Source organism: Nematolebias whitei, chromosome 17, assembly GCF_014905685.2.
Source record: "Nematolebias whitei isolate Nwh7 chromosome 17, NemWhi1, whole genome shotgun sequence".
Taxonomy (NCBI): Eukaryota; Metazoa; Chordata; class Actinopteri; order Cyprinodontiformes; family Rivulidae; genus Nematolebias; species Nematolebias whitei.
Genome location: NC_056514.1, coordinates 31,333,197 through 31,349,626, shown reverse-complemented (window position 1 = coordinate 31,349,626; position 16,430 = coordinate 31,333,197). Strand labels below are relative to the sequence as shown.

Below are 16,430 nucleotides of genomic sequence, written 5' to 3'. Positions count from 1 at the left end.
TGCTGACGACACAGTTGTTTACTGTCGAGCTAAAACATTTACTAAGGTTTTCCAGCTCTTATAGTCCGCTTTCAACATCATCCAGTCAGATTGTTCCATCTTAAACTGGTCTAACCGCTGATAAAAACAAAGGAATGTTGTTTTCAGACAGGAAGTCTGTACCAGCAGTCCTTCCTTCTATCTTATCTTCGAATGGTGTCCATATTGAGTTTGTAGATTCTTATAAATATTGGGCATTGTGGTCGAGTCGCACCTCTTAAATCTCATGTTGAAAACTTGGTAAAGAAATTTAAAGTTAAATTGGGTTTCTTTTTCAGAAATAAATTCTGTTTAACTCTGAACACTAGGAAATGCCTCGTAACTGTGACTTTCCTCCCCTCCATTGACTATGGTGACATTATTTACATGAATACTCCTGCACCCTGCAGATGTTGGATGCTGTCTATCACGATGCACTAAGATTCATAACTGGCTGTAACTACCGTACCCATCACTGCATCCTGTATTCATTGGTCAATTGGTCATCATTAACTTCACGCAGACTCTCACACTGGTACATTTTCATCTTTAAATCACTTCTTGGTCTGTTGCCTACATACTGTACACATCTCCTCCTACATGTCACTGCATGAGTGCAGCTACAGCGTGCACTCTCAGGACATAATTACTTGCAATGTTCCCTCAGTGCTAACTGAACTAAGCAAATTTGTCTTCTCCTACTCTGCTCCTGTAACCTAGAACACTTTGCAAAAATATCTCAAGCTCTCAACCTTGATCTCTCTAAGGGATTTTGTCCATTTACAGGACAACGATACAATGAAAACAGACCCCCCCCCCCCATTTCTATTAACACATTTACATGAAAACATTCTAATTACAATCTTTGTTTACACAGCAACGGTAAACGTAGAAACAGTGTAATTCCCTCGTCACGCCACTTTGCTATGTTCTTCGAAACTTGAAATTCTAAGTGCGAATGTGTAAAAAAATGTTCTACCGGAAAGCTGCTACAATGGTCAAGATGGCAGAGAATAAAATATTTCTATGGACAGACGACGAGCTTCAACTGTTGCTTAGGGTGAGTGACGTTGTATGAGATCAGTTTTTGATGATTTAAGTAAAGAGGTAGAAAATGAGCACTGTGTTGGAGAGCCACAGAGTCAGAAGCACAAACAATACTCTGGTATCCGCCATTGTTGATTGTTTATTCTTCTGTGGATTATAGGAAGCCACCACTTGCTCTTGCTGAGATCGGATACTTTCCCATCCCCTCCCTCTCTGCTTTGCTTTGCTGCTCTGTCTGTGTGTGAACTTATTCTGAGCCTCTCTTGCATCTTCTGAACCATAGTTCTGGAGTTGTTTTGATCAGTTCGTCCCTCAAAACAATTTACAACATTTCTTTGAAGAGAAGACAGGCTTTAGGCAAACCAGTTTGCCCTGTTGGCACACACGCAGCTGGATATCTCATCAACTTGGAAGACTTGAGGATGTGTCTATCTCTGAAACCATTTGTGGATTTCAAGGATGCATATTTAATTGGATTTACGATAACTGGTTCTTGCTTTTTGGATTCGGCTGGTTGCTGATTTTATCTATAACCAAGGAAGTCGTTGGCAGCAAATTTGGACCCGATCACGCTGCTTGCCTTTATGATGGCTTGGTTCGTGTCTCGAGTACCCAGACTCAAATGCTTTGGGCAGAATGAATCAGATCTAGGGGATTTTACTCAGTCACGTTCCATCGGTGTGGCCATTTAATTTGGACATTTTAGAACCGCTTGGACCAACACAGACTCAAGATTGATGTCATTAAGTCCTGCCTGTCCCTAAAACAATTGTGTGTTTATCCGAATTTGGCTCCCTTGGCTGGCCTTGAAAGTAATCTTATCTGAATTCACCTGGAGAACATGTGATCTGACACTCACCACCCCCTCCCTTAGGAATTTCCAACTGATAACCAGATGAAACCAGCTGAATAAACTTTGTGTCATCATTTCAGGACTCTTGGATCCTCATAATTGTTATTCTTGGCCATTCCTCGACATCCCTCGAGAATGTTTACGGATCTCACTGGAGGACACTGGCTGATTATTCCATCCTTATCAGGACTCTTACGGTGCCCTTGAGAGCGTCTATGATTATGCTCACCGCTCTCGTCGTACCCCTCTGCAAAATGTCTACATCACTATGTGCTTGTTTGTGCGAGGTGTTTTTTAATATCAGAGTTTTTTCTTCTCAGGCAGGAAAAAAAAGTCTGATAGGAATTTTTTTTGCCTCCAATTCCTACATGCGTCCAGTTTCAGTACTTTTTGTCTGTCTAAACAGATCACACTTGTAAATGAGTCTTCTAGGCTCAATGTGACTTATCTGTCTAAATAAAGGTTGAATGAATGAAAGTTATGTTTTGCGTCATACTGCGCATGAGTTAGGGATTCCCTGAAAGAAAATATCTTTTTTTTTTTTCCTGTTTACATGACAACGAACACAAGGACGTTTTTGAACCACTGCACTCTCGAACACGTTCTTAAATTGTGCCGTTGTCAGAGAAAACATTTTCTATTTTCGTGTAAATGAACAGTACAAACACAACGAAACTCTTCCATTTTCACCAGAAATTGTTTTCGTATAAACAGGGCCTTAAACAGTTGCTAAGTTCATGGCAAAAACCAATGCAGACTTGTTCCTTTTTTTAGTATTTTACATTGCTTTATAATGTAGCTGTTTTTGTTTAGTTTTCATTGCATTTCTTCTAATTACTTTTCATTTTGCTTTTTATATGATTGTGTATTGTTGAGTGTACCTCATCTGTTAAACAGGTCTCTCTTGTAAATGAGTCCTCGTGGCTCAATGAGACTACACTGTATAAATAAAGGTTGAATGTACCATTTTTAACCAGATAGCTTATCATTAAAGAAAAACTACATTTCAAAAATAGAATATATCTTAATCACCAGCAGCTGAAGTGTGCCAAAGCCACTTTGTTCATAATCCCAATTTTCCAAGAACAAATCTTGACAATTATGACGCTTTGCAACCAACAACCTTGATGACACTTAAGAAACGTCATCGTTATTTTTGAACACAATTTCCACTCAGTCCAGAAAAGAGATTTAGCACCTTTTTTCTGTCTGTTCTTAAACCAAACGTGCGCATTAGCAGGTGTCAAAGCGAGTGCACATTTGTCTGACGTTTCAGCAGCTAGTGTTAACTGTACTGACTCAAGCGGAGGTGCAGAGTGTGCGCCTGCTGGATTCACAGGTGTAAAAATAGTCTCCAGCATTACACATCTAAGAGAATATGATAACAAATTCCAGCTCATTCCCACACCAATGTCATCTTATCTTAAATACAGTTATGATTAAAAAAATCATCACAAAGTACACATTTTGGAGGTTTTTAGTTATAAAAAAAGTCAAATAAATACACAAAATGTTAAAATGTCATGAGGAAAACTCTTCGGAGATCAGTCATATGGGTGAATTTGAAGTTTTGTGTCACTTCTCATCCAGACTAAACCCATCCTCCCAGCTTTTTGTCTCCTAAGATTTGACACAGTTTCACTTCAAACATTTTTGAACTGGAGTTCTGTGCAAACAATTAACATCTTACCTGTTGTAGAAAGCTAAACTAAACTAATTAAACTAACTAAACTAATTAATCATCATTAATGACAACCATGTAATATGTTGTAAAGGTTTACAAAATAGTATTGAAAAGTCAGTGTAGCTATTACCTTGTCAAGTAGGTTAAATGTAGTACGAATATTTATTTCACAAGACAAAAATATTCTAAAAGCCACTGTTTTGTTGAAAATAACGTTTTAGCTTAATCAAAAAAATCTCTCTCAAAAGACCAGACACTTTAATTAAGATAAAATGGCTTTGCAGATTAAATTATTTTGTGCAGATTTATCAATTAACTAGTCCACATCGATTTAACGGAAACAAAATTTTATTAAAACATAGATTTTTATGAAGCAGACATGGATTTGCATGCTTCAGCAGCTACCTAGAACTTCAATCAAATATAATATCCATAACATAAACTAACACATTTTAACAAGATATCACAAAGGTTAGTAGGACTTCTATTTTTCATTTTGAGGCACTGCTTTGATTTTTTTCCCCCCAGTTAAAACAACGTGTTAGATTTTGTAGTGTAGTGATGTTGCTGCAGTCAGATGAGTCATTCTTTGCTGATATTCTTGAGAAATGGCTTATGGCCACTTTACAGAAAGGATTTGATGATTCTGTTGTGCTAAAACCGACACGTTTCTGTTCCATTAGAGAGGAATGACAATACAATACAAAGTTGTCCTGATAAATCAAAGTTATTCTGTGATTATCCGTCCGAGTTTATGTAAATCAAGAAAAAAAATGGGCTTCTTACATTAGTTATTTTTATTTTAATAATCATTTGTACTCTTCTGTTTTACCTTCATGCTTCGTTGAAATAAACATGTTTTCATAATTAAGCAATACGGATTGGAAAAGTTCACTAGAGTCAGTCATCTATAGTTCCTGATAAAGAAATGAAGGAAGTTCTAGGCAGCACGGTGGCTCGGTGGAGATGATGCCTCTCAGTGAGCAGATTGCAAGATCGAATCCCGGCCAGGAGCCTTTTTTTCATTCATTCATTCTTTATTTATACAGGTTAATCCCATTTCTGGGTGGAGTTTGTATATTCTCTCCATGCATGCGTGGATTTGGGTACTCCTGTTTCCTCCCAGACCAAAACACGCATGTTAGACTGATTGGTAAATTTAAATTGTCCCTAGGTGAGAGTGAATGGTTGTTTCATTTGTGTCTGTGTGTCCCTGTGATGGACTGGAGACCTGTCCAAGGTGTCCCTGACCTCTCGCACAGTGATTGCTGGATATGGGCACCAGTGACGCCCATGACTCATAAAGGAAGAAGTGGATACTTGTACAAGCAACTATGTACATATAAATCAAATTAATTAAGTTTTATAATCATGGATACAAATGCTGTTTGTCTTTTCTGCTTGTTTTCCAGACAAACGCATAATCTGCCTGGACATCTAACCTTGGACTCCAACCAATTATCCATCAATCTAAAAATGACAGACGGCAGCTTCTATCTCAGCCGATGGCACATCACACTGAAGCTTCGGCCAATCCTGTCCGTTTTTGTGCCCTTCATCTTTCCCATTAGACTGTTTTCATATAACGTGTCCAAACCATTCACATGATCTGTGAGGTTTTAAACACTGATAGCAGCTGCGAGCTCCACGTGTGCGCGTCTTAACCAAACACCTGCTTATTTACAGATGTTAGCATCTGCTGCAAGTGCCCTGGTTTGACGGTTTAATTTTAGAGGCGCAGCCAGATGGTGGACAAGAGGATTACTACACTAAGCTTTTGTCATCTGCTGCTTCACGCCGACTTGTTTAAGGGGAGAGGAGCCACAGTGTGGACCCCACTGCTCCACAGGGTGCAGATAAATACTTGATTTTTGCTATCAGATTACTTTGTAGCAGCAGCAGGAGCTTAAGAGTTTAAGCCGATAGATGGAAATTAGTTTTAGACGTTTAAAAATTAGACTTGCAGGCTCCTGAATTTTACAAGTGTTTATTTGTTGGTTTGAAACTTGAAAATTTAAGATCTTAGCACCAAAAATATTTACAGGACTCGCTGCACAACAGAAATTGAAATTTTCATTGAATTCAACTGTGGAAATATGCATTTATCTATGAAGTTCAGTTTGAGCATTTGCACATTTACTTATCAAAGATTGATGGTAAATAGTGCATTTATTATCATTAAAGAAAAAGTGTTTTCATCTAATACACTGACTTTGTATCTAGTCATGCACTGTACGCAATATTAGAAAAAAAAAATCCCAAGTTAGAATAAAATTTTGGTCTTAAAAGCCAAATCAAATATTTTTGGTCACCTAAAAATATTCTAACAAGGAAGTGCTATTGCTATTAATGCAAGCCACGATATTTAAAAAAAAAAAAAACAGCTGTACCCAGTGTTTTTACTCATGTACTTTTATAGTGGCAATATGTAAAAATAATGTATTTTGTGGAAGGACCACATTTACATTTGGTAGATTTGCTCAGTGCTTTAATACAGACCATTATAAAAGTCACAAACTCAAAGTGCAACATACAGAATTCTTCATTTTAACTGGTTTATTAAGTAATGTTGAAGTTTCCCAAACTCCCTGAAACACATGAACTCGTATCTTTGATTAAAGAGGTAAAACATCTGGACTTTTTAAGCATGTACATACAGTTCTGTGGGTTTCTTTTCTGCCAATATGGAAAATTATGTGGTTGACATTTCTGCTTGTAACATTTTAAACTTTAATTCTGAATGAAATGAATAGAAAAACTAAATGAAAAAAAAAACCCACTCCTGGTAACATCACTTAGATTTTATTTACCAGATGTGCAACCTTAGGAGAAAAAACTAAACCTGCTTCCAAAATCGAATGACTCCATCTCAAAACATCCTTTACATCAATTTGTCTTCCTGACTTGCAACAAGCAGATCAGAGTGCAGTCACTTGCAAAACGTTAATGTTTGTCTACCAGCCCACATAAAGACTTGTACATAAAAGATAAAACCAGTTTATGCTGACTGGGATAAACATGACTGTTTCAGCTTTGTGGAACATAAAAAGTGGAGCAGAAGCCATCCTGAGTTTTATTTCCTTTTGTTGCCGCCACCAGCCAGAATCATCACCAGCCTGATGAAAATGTTCAGTGTGTCCATGTAGATCCCCATACACCTGTAGGATCAGAGCACGAGATTCACACTTAGCACATCACAAAAAGTACTCCATAGATATAAAAAAACAATGTACTGTATTTTCCAGCATATAAGTCACAGTTTTTTTGCATAGATTTTTTTGCGTAGACTTAAACACCAAAGCGTCTTATATACTTTTACCACCATATTCATAACGCAATTTTTGACGCTTTAAATTTCAAAGAACTGCAACAGTGAGTCCTCCCGTGCGCGCTCTCTTCACTCAGCTGGTGCAGGCGGAGGAACGCTGGAGAGCTAGTGGCTCTGGCTGCGATGCGATGGAGGCGCGTCGCCCAGGCGAAATGAAGCTGTTTTGACTGTTAAACGTGTAATAAACGCAACGGATCAGCGGTAACGCATAATAAATGCGACTTATGTTTTTTTCCCTCTTAATGATGATTTTTTGACTGATGCGACTTACACGCCGGAAAATACGGCAATTCTTAGAGCGACTTACGCATTGATGGGGTCATATTTTTGTACGCCATACAACGGGTGTGACTCCGCCCTCTTTATAACCTTCTGTGTATCATAGAGGAGGAACATGCTGAACAGGACGAGGCCTCCGTAGATGGCGATAGAGTATAAGCCTGCTCCGAATGCTGAGGATGGAGGTAGGAACATCGACCCTGGAGAGACAAGAGAGAGAAAAAAAGTAATCGTAAGACTCGCTGTAGCTTTGGATTCAAAGTCACCACCAAGACCTGCACTATTCTTCATTTGGTACGTACAATAATTAAGATTATTATGGAGTTACCTAAACTAAAATTAAAACTCTTCCTTTTTAAATGTTTATACAGCTGGGTACACTTTACACAATATCTAATTAGTAGGCATGGGACAATTACTCTGGATGTTACACACTTCACCTGATTCTAGCTGATGTCAACTATATACATTTTAATTTTAAAAAGTCAGTGTTCATGCCTATAAAAGGAGTTGCTAAATTTCACGTTACTCTGATTTTAAAGCTATAATATCAACAGATAAATTCCTACAAACTATCCATCCATCCATTATCTTTACCTGCTTATTCCATTTTGGGTCACTGGTGCCCATGTCCAGCAATCACTGTGCGAGGGGCGGGGTACACCCTGGACGGGTCGCAAGTCCATCACAGGGACACAGAGACAAACAATCATTCACTCTCTCAGTCACACCTAGGGACAATTTAGAGTTATCAATCAGCCTAACATGCATGTTTTTGGTCTGTGGGAGGAAACCGGAGTACCCGGAGAAAACCCACGCATGCACGGAGAGAACATGCAAACTCCATCCAGAAAGGCCCCTGGACCGGGGTTTGAACCAAGGACCCGCTCGCTGAGAGGCAGCAGCTCTACCAGTTGTGCCACCGTGCTGCTCCTACAAACTAATGATACTCTAATATTTGCAAGATGACAAATGATTTAATTTGCATAAACATTGTATTTGAAGATAAGTTTTGTGAAAGTGGTTGACGTATTTTACTTGGCACAACAGGGATTATTCTACACAAAGTTGTTCACAACATGTTCGATTTGTACCAGCTAAAAGCTTGAAGTTTTTCAAGTAACAGCTTCAACGTCTCCTAATTTGTTTCCACATAATGGCAGGAATTACTGGTATACATGATTTCAAAGATACAAAGTTTGTTTTCTCAGTCATCCAGGTATATAACAACAAAAAAGGTTGAATCATGTCATGATGGATGACTGAGAAAACAAACTTTGTGTTTTTGAAACCATTAGTGAAAAGGCCAGACTTCAGGGGTATCTGAGGCAGGCTTGAAACACAAGAGTCAGGGTGGCTTCTGGGTAATACCAGATGGCTAGGCCTCAGACTGACGAAGCCTCTTGGACGAGGGGCGAAACGTTTCTTTTTTAACAAAAAAACGAAGTCCAGATGACATGATTCAACCTTTTTTGTTGATTTCAAAGATGCTTTTGATATAAACAAAATAAATGACTATACTGTTTTTTTTCTTTATGATAAATTGCATTTTTCTCTATAAAATACAACAGCCGTCATTAATTAATTTTAACAAGGCTAATCACCGCAGTACTCCCTTTGTGAAAGATTGGTCATCTTTAAAATAAATAATGTACTTTTAATAGTGAGTTTAGGAACTGAGAATTAACTTTACTAACCAATAGAGGAAGCGAACACCACTCCAAAGCCGACAGCCAATGGCCCTCCCATGTTGAGGAACTTCTCGCTTGGGGCACACATGGCCACCGTAGAAAGGCCTCCCACAATGCCTGCTGTGTACCAGGCAGCCCTCATCATCAGAGGTCCTCCGAGAAGAGTGAGTGGAGCGATGACAGCGCCCATCACACCTAAAGAAAAAAAAAAGGCAACAGACTAATAAATACAAATAAAAAATAAACTGTGCAATAAATGTAAAGGGAACGTATAGATTTAAAAAACATCAGGGTTCGTTTCCTGTGAACTTTTATCCTGCTGCCCTCTAGTGTTTAAACTATGCAACTACGTAACTGAAATGGTTCTGAACAAGTTAGAGCAAGGCACTGAACAGCAAACCTGCATGAAGCATCCAAGCAAGATGTTTGGGCATAGGGCTGTGCTCATATGAAATGGACCTAACCAGCATCCCTGCACCGATCATTGCTGCAAAAGTTGCTCCAATCGCCTGGAATACAAACGACAGTTCAAATGAATTATGTTTGGAAATGTCACTTTTTTCTAACCACCTACAAGTTCTGTAAACATTAGTTTCATTTTAATACTGAAATTAATTGAGGGGAAATTCCATCTTAGTTGCAAAGCTCACCAGCCAGGATCCTCTCATCATCAGACCCATGAGTGCCGGGGTTCTGCTCACAGCTACAGCCGACAGAGCTGTGAGTCCAACGCTGCCTGCAAAGTACATGTAGGTGGAGTGGATCCTGTCCTTCACATACTGAGGCCAGATCCTACACACGGAGTAAATTATTCTTTAGATGGTACGACAAATGTATTCAAAAGATATGTCATTTATAATAAAATTCATGATATGCCGATTAAAAACCGAGCTGCTACTCACATTGCTTTCTCAATGGCACCAATTTCACTGGACATGCCGAGTCCATAGTAGCACAAAGCTCCAAGACCCACGACTGCACCTCCAGCCAGAACTATCTTTCCCATGCTTTCAACTAGCAAAATTAGAAAATAAATTTATATATATTCTTGAATTTTCATTACTCAATATTATGAATAGTTTATCTTAAGAATTTTTTTTAAACAATTACAGTCACAAAGGGCTTCAAACCAATTGAGATCATTATATTTTTGAGATTTTGATCGGTTTGTGCTTCAGTAAAGCTTAACGGTGCAGAACACGGAACAAGACGTAAGGATACAGTACAGAAGAATAAATTATTTACTTTTCATGGCTGTATCTGTTGCTGGTTCAAAAGCTGCTTCTTTGAGCTGCTCCCTGGTGGTCTTCACACGGCGAAATCCAAATCTGGCCTTGGAGGCATAACCCTAATAAAAAAAGAAAAAGTTGAATGCCAAATTCTGATTTAGAGCTGTTATTTAACTGGTAGTGTTTCCAGTTACATTAGAAACAATCAGAAAAATGACAACTTAGATTGACACAGCAGTAAATATGTGTAGAACCATAAATGTTATAAGCAAACAACAAGTTCTACTGGTGGAAGGCTTTTAAAAAAAAAATTTTTTCCAGTGTGCTAAACCATAAACTGAAGAGCTTTTGTTTTCAAAGGTAAATCATATCTTAAGAGTCCAACAAAGTTAAGTCAGGTCCTCTGGACGATTTCTTTTGTTGCTGTTTCTTGTCTTCAACAAGAAGAAACTGTCCAAAGGACCTTAACCTTGTTGGATTTTTCTACCTGGATTATTGAGCATGCATCAGAATATTATGAACCACTTTGGCCAAGATTGTCTCAAACTAGTTTGAGAGTTCGAGCAGGCGGCGGGGGAGAGGGCGGACTACAAGAACCACCTGAGCACCAGCCAACAGGTTGATCCACTATGCGAAGGTGCTATTTAGAACAATGAACTTAAACTTGAGTTTGTTGCATCTCCTCAGACTGAAGAAGTATTTTGGACAAAAGACGAAACGTTTCAATAAGATAAAACCATCCAGAGGACATGGCTTAACTTTGTTATACTTTTCTACCTGGATTAATGAGCATGCAGGACATCTCTTAAGAGCTTTGTCTGACAATGTCTCCACCCAACGGCCTAATCACTAAACTCTAACAGACTTAAGTGACTTCATGTCTGTAAAGCTTGTGTGTAAGAGTTCACGAGATCATAAAAAAAAACTATAAAACATGCTAACAGTACATAATGTTAATGCTTTGAAACATTAAAATATATAAACATAGTGGGAAAAAAAAACATTTAAAAAAAATGTCAAGTGTAAGGTTTAATAATGGACACCAGTTGATACAGGGACCTGTCTACTAGTGGAAAGTGACCAAATTCAGTTGTGTCTTGCAACCATTAGTCTTATTATACAGACAGAGTTTAGCAACCAGAATACACAAGGAAACAGTGAAGTACTCTGCATACCGCTGGTGAAGATTCTCAGTCATCCAGGACATGATGAATTCAAAAAGCGTTCAATACAAAAACAACTGGACTTTATTTGTAACAGAAGACGTTTCGCTCCTCATCCGAGGAGCTTTCTCAATTCAAAGAGCAGAGAGTGAGAGATACAGGTTATAAGGCTGAGTGAGATAAGACACACACACATACGTAGATTGGCAATTCACACCTAAACAAACATTAACAGTAAGATTGAGCATGCATCAGGATAGTAAGAGTCTTTTGTTCATCTAATACACAGACGAGGCCCATCTGTTCCCATCAGGTGTGAAAAAACGGCTGGGAATCTGTTTTAAAGTTGCATTATAGGTTTTAGAACGTGTAAATCTGAGGCCTCCTCCTCTGTTAAGAGACGGCTTTTCTCTTTTTACATAAATTGCCTCCTTCACCCCCCTCTCAAACCATCTGTGTTCTCGGTCCAAAATGTGCACATTTTGGTCCTCAAAAGAGTGTCCCTTATCTGTGAGGTGGAGGTGAACAGCCGAGTCTTGTCCTGTGGAGATGGCTCTCCTGTGTTGAGCCATGCGTCTGTGAAGAGGCTGTTTAGTTTCTCCAATGTAGAGAGAGGTCTGGACAGTCCTCGCTGCACTGGACCGCATACACTACACCACTCTGTTTGTGTATGGGTGTTTTGTTAGTGTTTTGTCTTTAGACGAAACGTCTTCTGTTACAAATAAAGTCCAGTTGTTTTTGTATTGAACGCTTTTTGAATACTCTGCATACCAGAATTAAGATAAGTACCTGCTGGGGTGTGAGGAGGGGTGTACAGGTCTTCAGGGTGGGTGTCTTCAGGGCTGAGGAGCCTTGTGACAGCACAGGACGGAGCCCGACTAGCGGGAGACTCCTCAGACATGTCAGCCTTGCCACCAACATGTTCACCGTGTCTTTTTATAGTCTGTATCTGTCTGAAAAGTAAGCAAAAAGTGAGCAAAAGAAGCTGACTGTTGTCATGGAAAGTCCGTGCATTGACTATTAACAAAAATCAGTTAGTCGTAAGTAAAACAAAATAGCAAACAAATCAAATATACCGTTACTGTCTGTAACAATATCAACAGCAATATGTAGCACTGGAGATGCCAGAAACAGCTAACGCGTTAGCAACGTTTAATTTACGTACACGAAATGGCTATCAAGTTCCTAAAACCTTCTTAAATCAGAATACTAAACAAACAAAATGAACTGCAAATAATTGCAAGTGAAAATTAAGCTCGTTTTTAACAACATGTAAAGGACAATTACCAAGAGCAAGGCTCGCCGTTCACCTTTCTAATTACAAGTGCGCAAGTTTCTGACGCAAGTGTTTTTGCAACGCTCTGATAAGAGCTTCCGGAATTTTCTGGATGTTGCGTCATCATTAAGCGACATCGTTTGTGGGATTTGTAGTTCAAAATCTGCAAACGCGACTATGATAAAGTAACAAAAAAATATACCCACTGCATTTGTTCAGTTAATAAAGAACAATTATGAAACTAAACCAACAATTAGTTTACCGAGCATCAATCTCAATGGACTAAACTTAACACACAATAAATGCAACAATTTTTTAAGACAGCATTTAATAAAAACAATATATACTGGTCAGGTAAGAAGAACGTTTCACGATTTCTCTGATAAGAAGGTAAGAATAAAAATAATGACAACATATCTGGGTTTCCCTCTTCCACCTAAATATAAAGAATTACATTTCAAAACTCTAAATAATATTTATCCTTCTTACGAGTTTATCAGAAATAGATTTAAATTTGAATGCGATAACTGTTATATATGTAACGAACCTGAAACAACAGAACATTTATTTTATTTCTGTCATTCTGTGAACACATTATGGAAATCCCTTCACGATCTCCTGACCATCAAATCTATGAACATAGACTCCTTCTCCGTTCAGAATATATTGTATGGATATGTATCTGAAAATAAAAAAAGATGAATACTTTGTCAATAACATTATCATAATATTAAAATTCTATATACATAAATGCAGATATGGCAAGTCTAAACCATTATGGTCTGTATTCAAACAAGAATTCCAGTTGTTAAAACTTTCATTAGACAGTGCTAAAAAACCACAAGTAAAAAAGCTCTCTGATCACCTCGCTCAGATAATATAGCCCTCTGACAAATTATTTTAGTAATTATGTAGATTCTTAGATAAATAGTTAGTTGTTTAATTTACTGTACTATATTATTTGCAAACTCTCAAATAGTATCATTACCTAATTTTAAGTTTATGATGGTTGATATGATAATTCGTTTAAGAATATGTTGACCTTAGGAGGTATGATTGTAGATATTTGTATATGTTTATATGTATCATTGTAATTTGAGATGGTCATTTGTTGTTCTATTTGTGTTCTTTTGTTCTTTTGTTCTGTATGTTCAGTAATTCAATAAAGTAAAAAAAAAAATCTGCAAACGCTCGTGTAGTAGATGATCGTAAAACACAAAACTGAAATAAAAACATAACTCTGTAAAATTATTTTTGTTTTTTCCCACCAATTGATTCATCATCGAATTAAGTATCTCAGTAGCCTACATAAAAGAACATGTTAGAATGTTACACAAAATGTGTTTTGTAACTTTATTTTAAATGTCAGACAATCTGCATTTATTATTGTAGAGAATGTACTGTTAGAATTATATTGCTTATTAATAAACAGCAGTCGTATAGTGTGTTGTGATGCATTGTTTTGTAATATAGACGTTTTATTGGCTGTTTTTAACAAAACCAAATAATATTTCAGCACAAAAAGGGAGGTTCTCATAGCATTTAGCACTTGTGAAACAACATATGTATAAAATAAAGGTTTATACATCTATCAGGTCATGTGTCAAGTCTTTATTAGATTTTTTTTTTCAAAATTGTTTCTAGTTTGTAGTTAGCCTTTAGACCAGTATTCTTTTATCTGTTACTTGTCAGTTTTGTTAAACATTTTTACTATTTTAATAGCATCTGATCTTTTTCTCAAGAGCAGGGATTGTTTTGAAAATGAGTGGGAAAACATAACTGATGTGTTAAAAAAAAAAAAAAAAAACCTTTAAATGTCATTTAGAAAATCTGACTGTGGCTCAAGTCAGTTTTAAAATATTTAGGCTAAACTAACTGCTTTGTACAGTATGGTATTAGGCCTGTGCGTTTTCCATTCATCCATGATGTTGCATCTAAAAAAGTTGTCAGGTCCTCTGGATGGGTTTATAAAAAAAAAAAGTAGAAATGTTTCGTCTTTCATTCGAAAAAATTTTTCAGTCTGGGGAGCTGTACTAAGCTCAGTCTTATAAATAACACCTTCTCATAGTGAATCAACCAGTTTGTTGACATTCAAAACTAGCTGGTCACATGCTAAATGCTCTTTTAGCATTTATAAAAAAAAGTTTTTTTTTTTTTTTTTTACTACAAATACAATTTTTTAGGCTTCAAAAATAAGTTTTTTTTTTAACCCACGAGACGACCTAACTTAACTTTTTTAGATTTTTCTACCTGGATTATTGTATGATACATGATGTTGCAGTTTTTGTATTACGCCACTAGATGGCAATCTTGTTCCTTTCTATCTCAACGACTACCAGCTTTTAAAACACCATAAAGACGCTACATTTCATTTAAGTTTTGGATCATAACTCTAAATTTTTTAAATCTTTTCTGCTGCCTATAAAACAGTCTAAGTGTGTAAAGTTGAAAAATGCTTCCAGTTAAGTTGTGGGCCCCCGTGAGGGGCCGTGACAGAGCGCCTCTTGCTCTAACTCCGCTCCTCTCAAACAAAAGTTTTCTCCCTGGGACTCGGTGAGCTGCGACCCATGGGCAGCCTTGTCATTCTGGGGAGCCGCCAACCTACTCAACATGTTTTTATCCTTCTCTCGCACTGTACGAAATGAAACTAGGCCAGATGCAATTTTTTAATTTTTTTTATTTAGGATCGGATTGTTTTTAAGTCACGCAGATGATTTGAAAGTAATGGAGTCATCATTTCACCTTCAGAAGAGGCTGAGCAAGTGGATGGTCGCACCCCAGAGCTGGTGGGTTCTTTGCGTGTTTTGTAAGAGACTACTTTATTACTGCAACCTGCTGTACAACACATAAATGTTATTAATATCAAAGTGCAATAAAGTCACATTTCCCCCCTTTTTGATCAGAACAGCATGAGCTCAATTGGTCCTCATAACCTTCTAAGCCGTTTTTACTCCTGCAGGCTTTATTTCTTGTTTACTTTAAATCATTGCAAGCATGTCCATTGAATGTTTTGCATGATTTCTATTCAGTCTCATGCTGTAATGTGAGAGCTTGCATTATCTGTTTGCACCATGAAGGGGCTGTGAATGACTGTCAGCTACTACCACACGAAGTAGAACTCAATATTTGTGAAACTAATTGAGGTAGAGTAAATTTTGTCTAGATCAGGGGTCTGCAATCTGTGGCTCTGGAGCCACATGCGGCTGTTTGGTCCCTCTGCAGCGGCTCTTTCAAGCTTTGAACAAAACTAACATGAAACAGAATTTTATTGGTTGTTATACAAACAACAAAAAAGTACTAGTTTTAGCAGTTTTCCTGTCATTTCTTTTGAAAATACTGTCCTCTCAACCAGCCGGTCAAAGCAGATGGCCGCTTGTCCTGAGCCTGGTTCTGCTGGAGGTTTCTTCCTTTTAAAAGGGAGTTTTTCCTTTCCACTGTTGCCACTGTGCTTGCTCAGGATGGGAGACTGCAATGAAGCCAAGATTCAACTTGTCTGCTGGATTCCTTAGATAGAGAACTTTACTAACTGGCTTTTATGTGAATGTTCTTGTAACGTGCCCTGAGACAACTTTGTTGTGATTTGGCGCTTTATAAATAAACTGAATTGAATTGAATTGAAAATACTCACTTTAACTTTTTGCTTTATTTCTATACTTAATTATTTTTCCCACAATTGAAACAAATCATGTAGGTCTGCATAGTTTATTCATTTATTTATTTTTACTATTTTCCCCCCTCTTTACAAGAATCTGGTCTTTTCATTTGTCTTAAAATGTAAAAATATCAATAAATGTTAAAAATCATTAGATATTTTTAGCTTTATAATGTCATCCCTACAGGCCACAAATGTCTCCTCCAACAA

At 37.5% G+C, this 16,430-nt stretch overlaps 1 protein-coding gene across 2 annotated transcripts; it reads right to left on the bottom strand.

Annotated features, from left to right (window-relative positions):
- Positions 1-6,083: 6,083 nt before the first annotated feature.
- ghitm (growth hormone inducible transmembrane protein) lies at positions 6,084-12,639 on the bottom strand. 2 transcript variants are annotated; one of them, XM_037691115.1, is made up of 9 exons: positions 12,580-12,639; positions 12,082-12,245; positions 10,146-10,248; positions 9,803-9,914; positions 9,551-9,692; positions 9,301-9,409; positions 8,907-9,095; positions 7,238-7,409; positions 6,084-6,760 (listed from the first exon to the last, which is right to left on the bottom strand). In XM_037691115.1, exons 2-9 carry the CDS (start codon positions 12,211-12,213, stop codon positions 6,676-6,678), a joined length of 1,044 nt encoding a protein of 347 aa, XP_037547043.1. In that variant the 5' UTR covers positions 12,214-12,245; positions 12,580-12,639; the 3' UTR covers positions 6,084-6,675. The 2 variants fall into 2 exon arrangements, with proteins under 2 accessions (XP_037547043.1, XP_037547044.1); XM_037691116.1 differs by having other exon boundaries at positions 12,082-12,241; positions 12,580-12,618.
- Between the last annotated feature and the right edge of the window lie 3,791 nt (positions 12,640-16,430).

Excerpts from the sequence above, each read along its gene's own strand:
- ghitm (XM_037691115.1), bottom strand. The coding sequence starts at position 12,213 with ATGTTGGTGGCAAGGCTGACATGTCTGAGGAGTCTCCCGCTAGTCGGG. Across the intron at positions 10,249-12,081 it reads CCCTCCTCACACCCCAGCAG|GGTTATGCCTCCAAGGCCAG; the intron begins GTACTTATCTTA and ends TTTTTTTATTAG. Across the intron at positions 6,761-7,237 it reads AAATATGACCCCATCAATGC|GTGTATGGGGATCTACATGG; the intron begins GTAAGTCGCTCT and ends CTGATCCTACAG.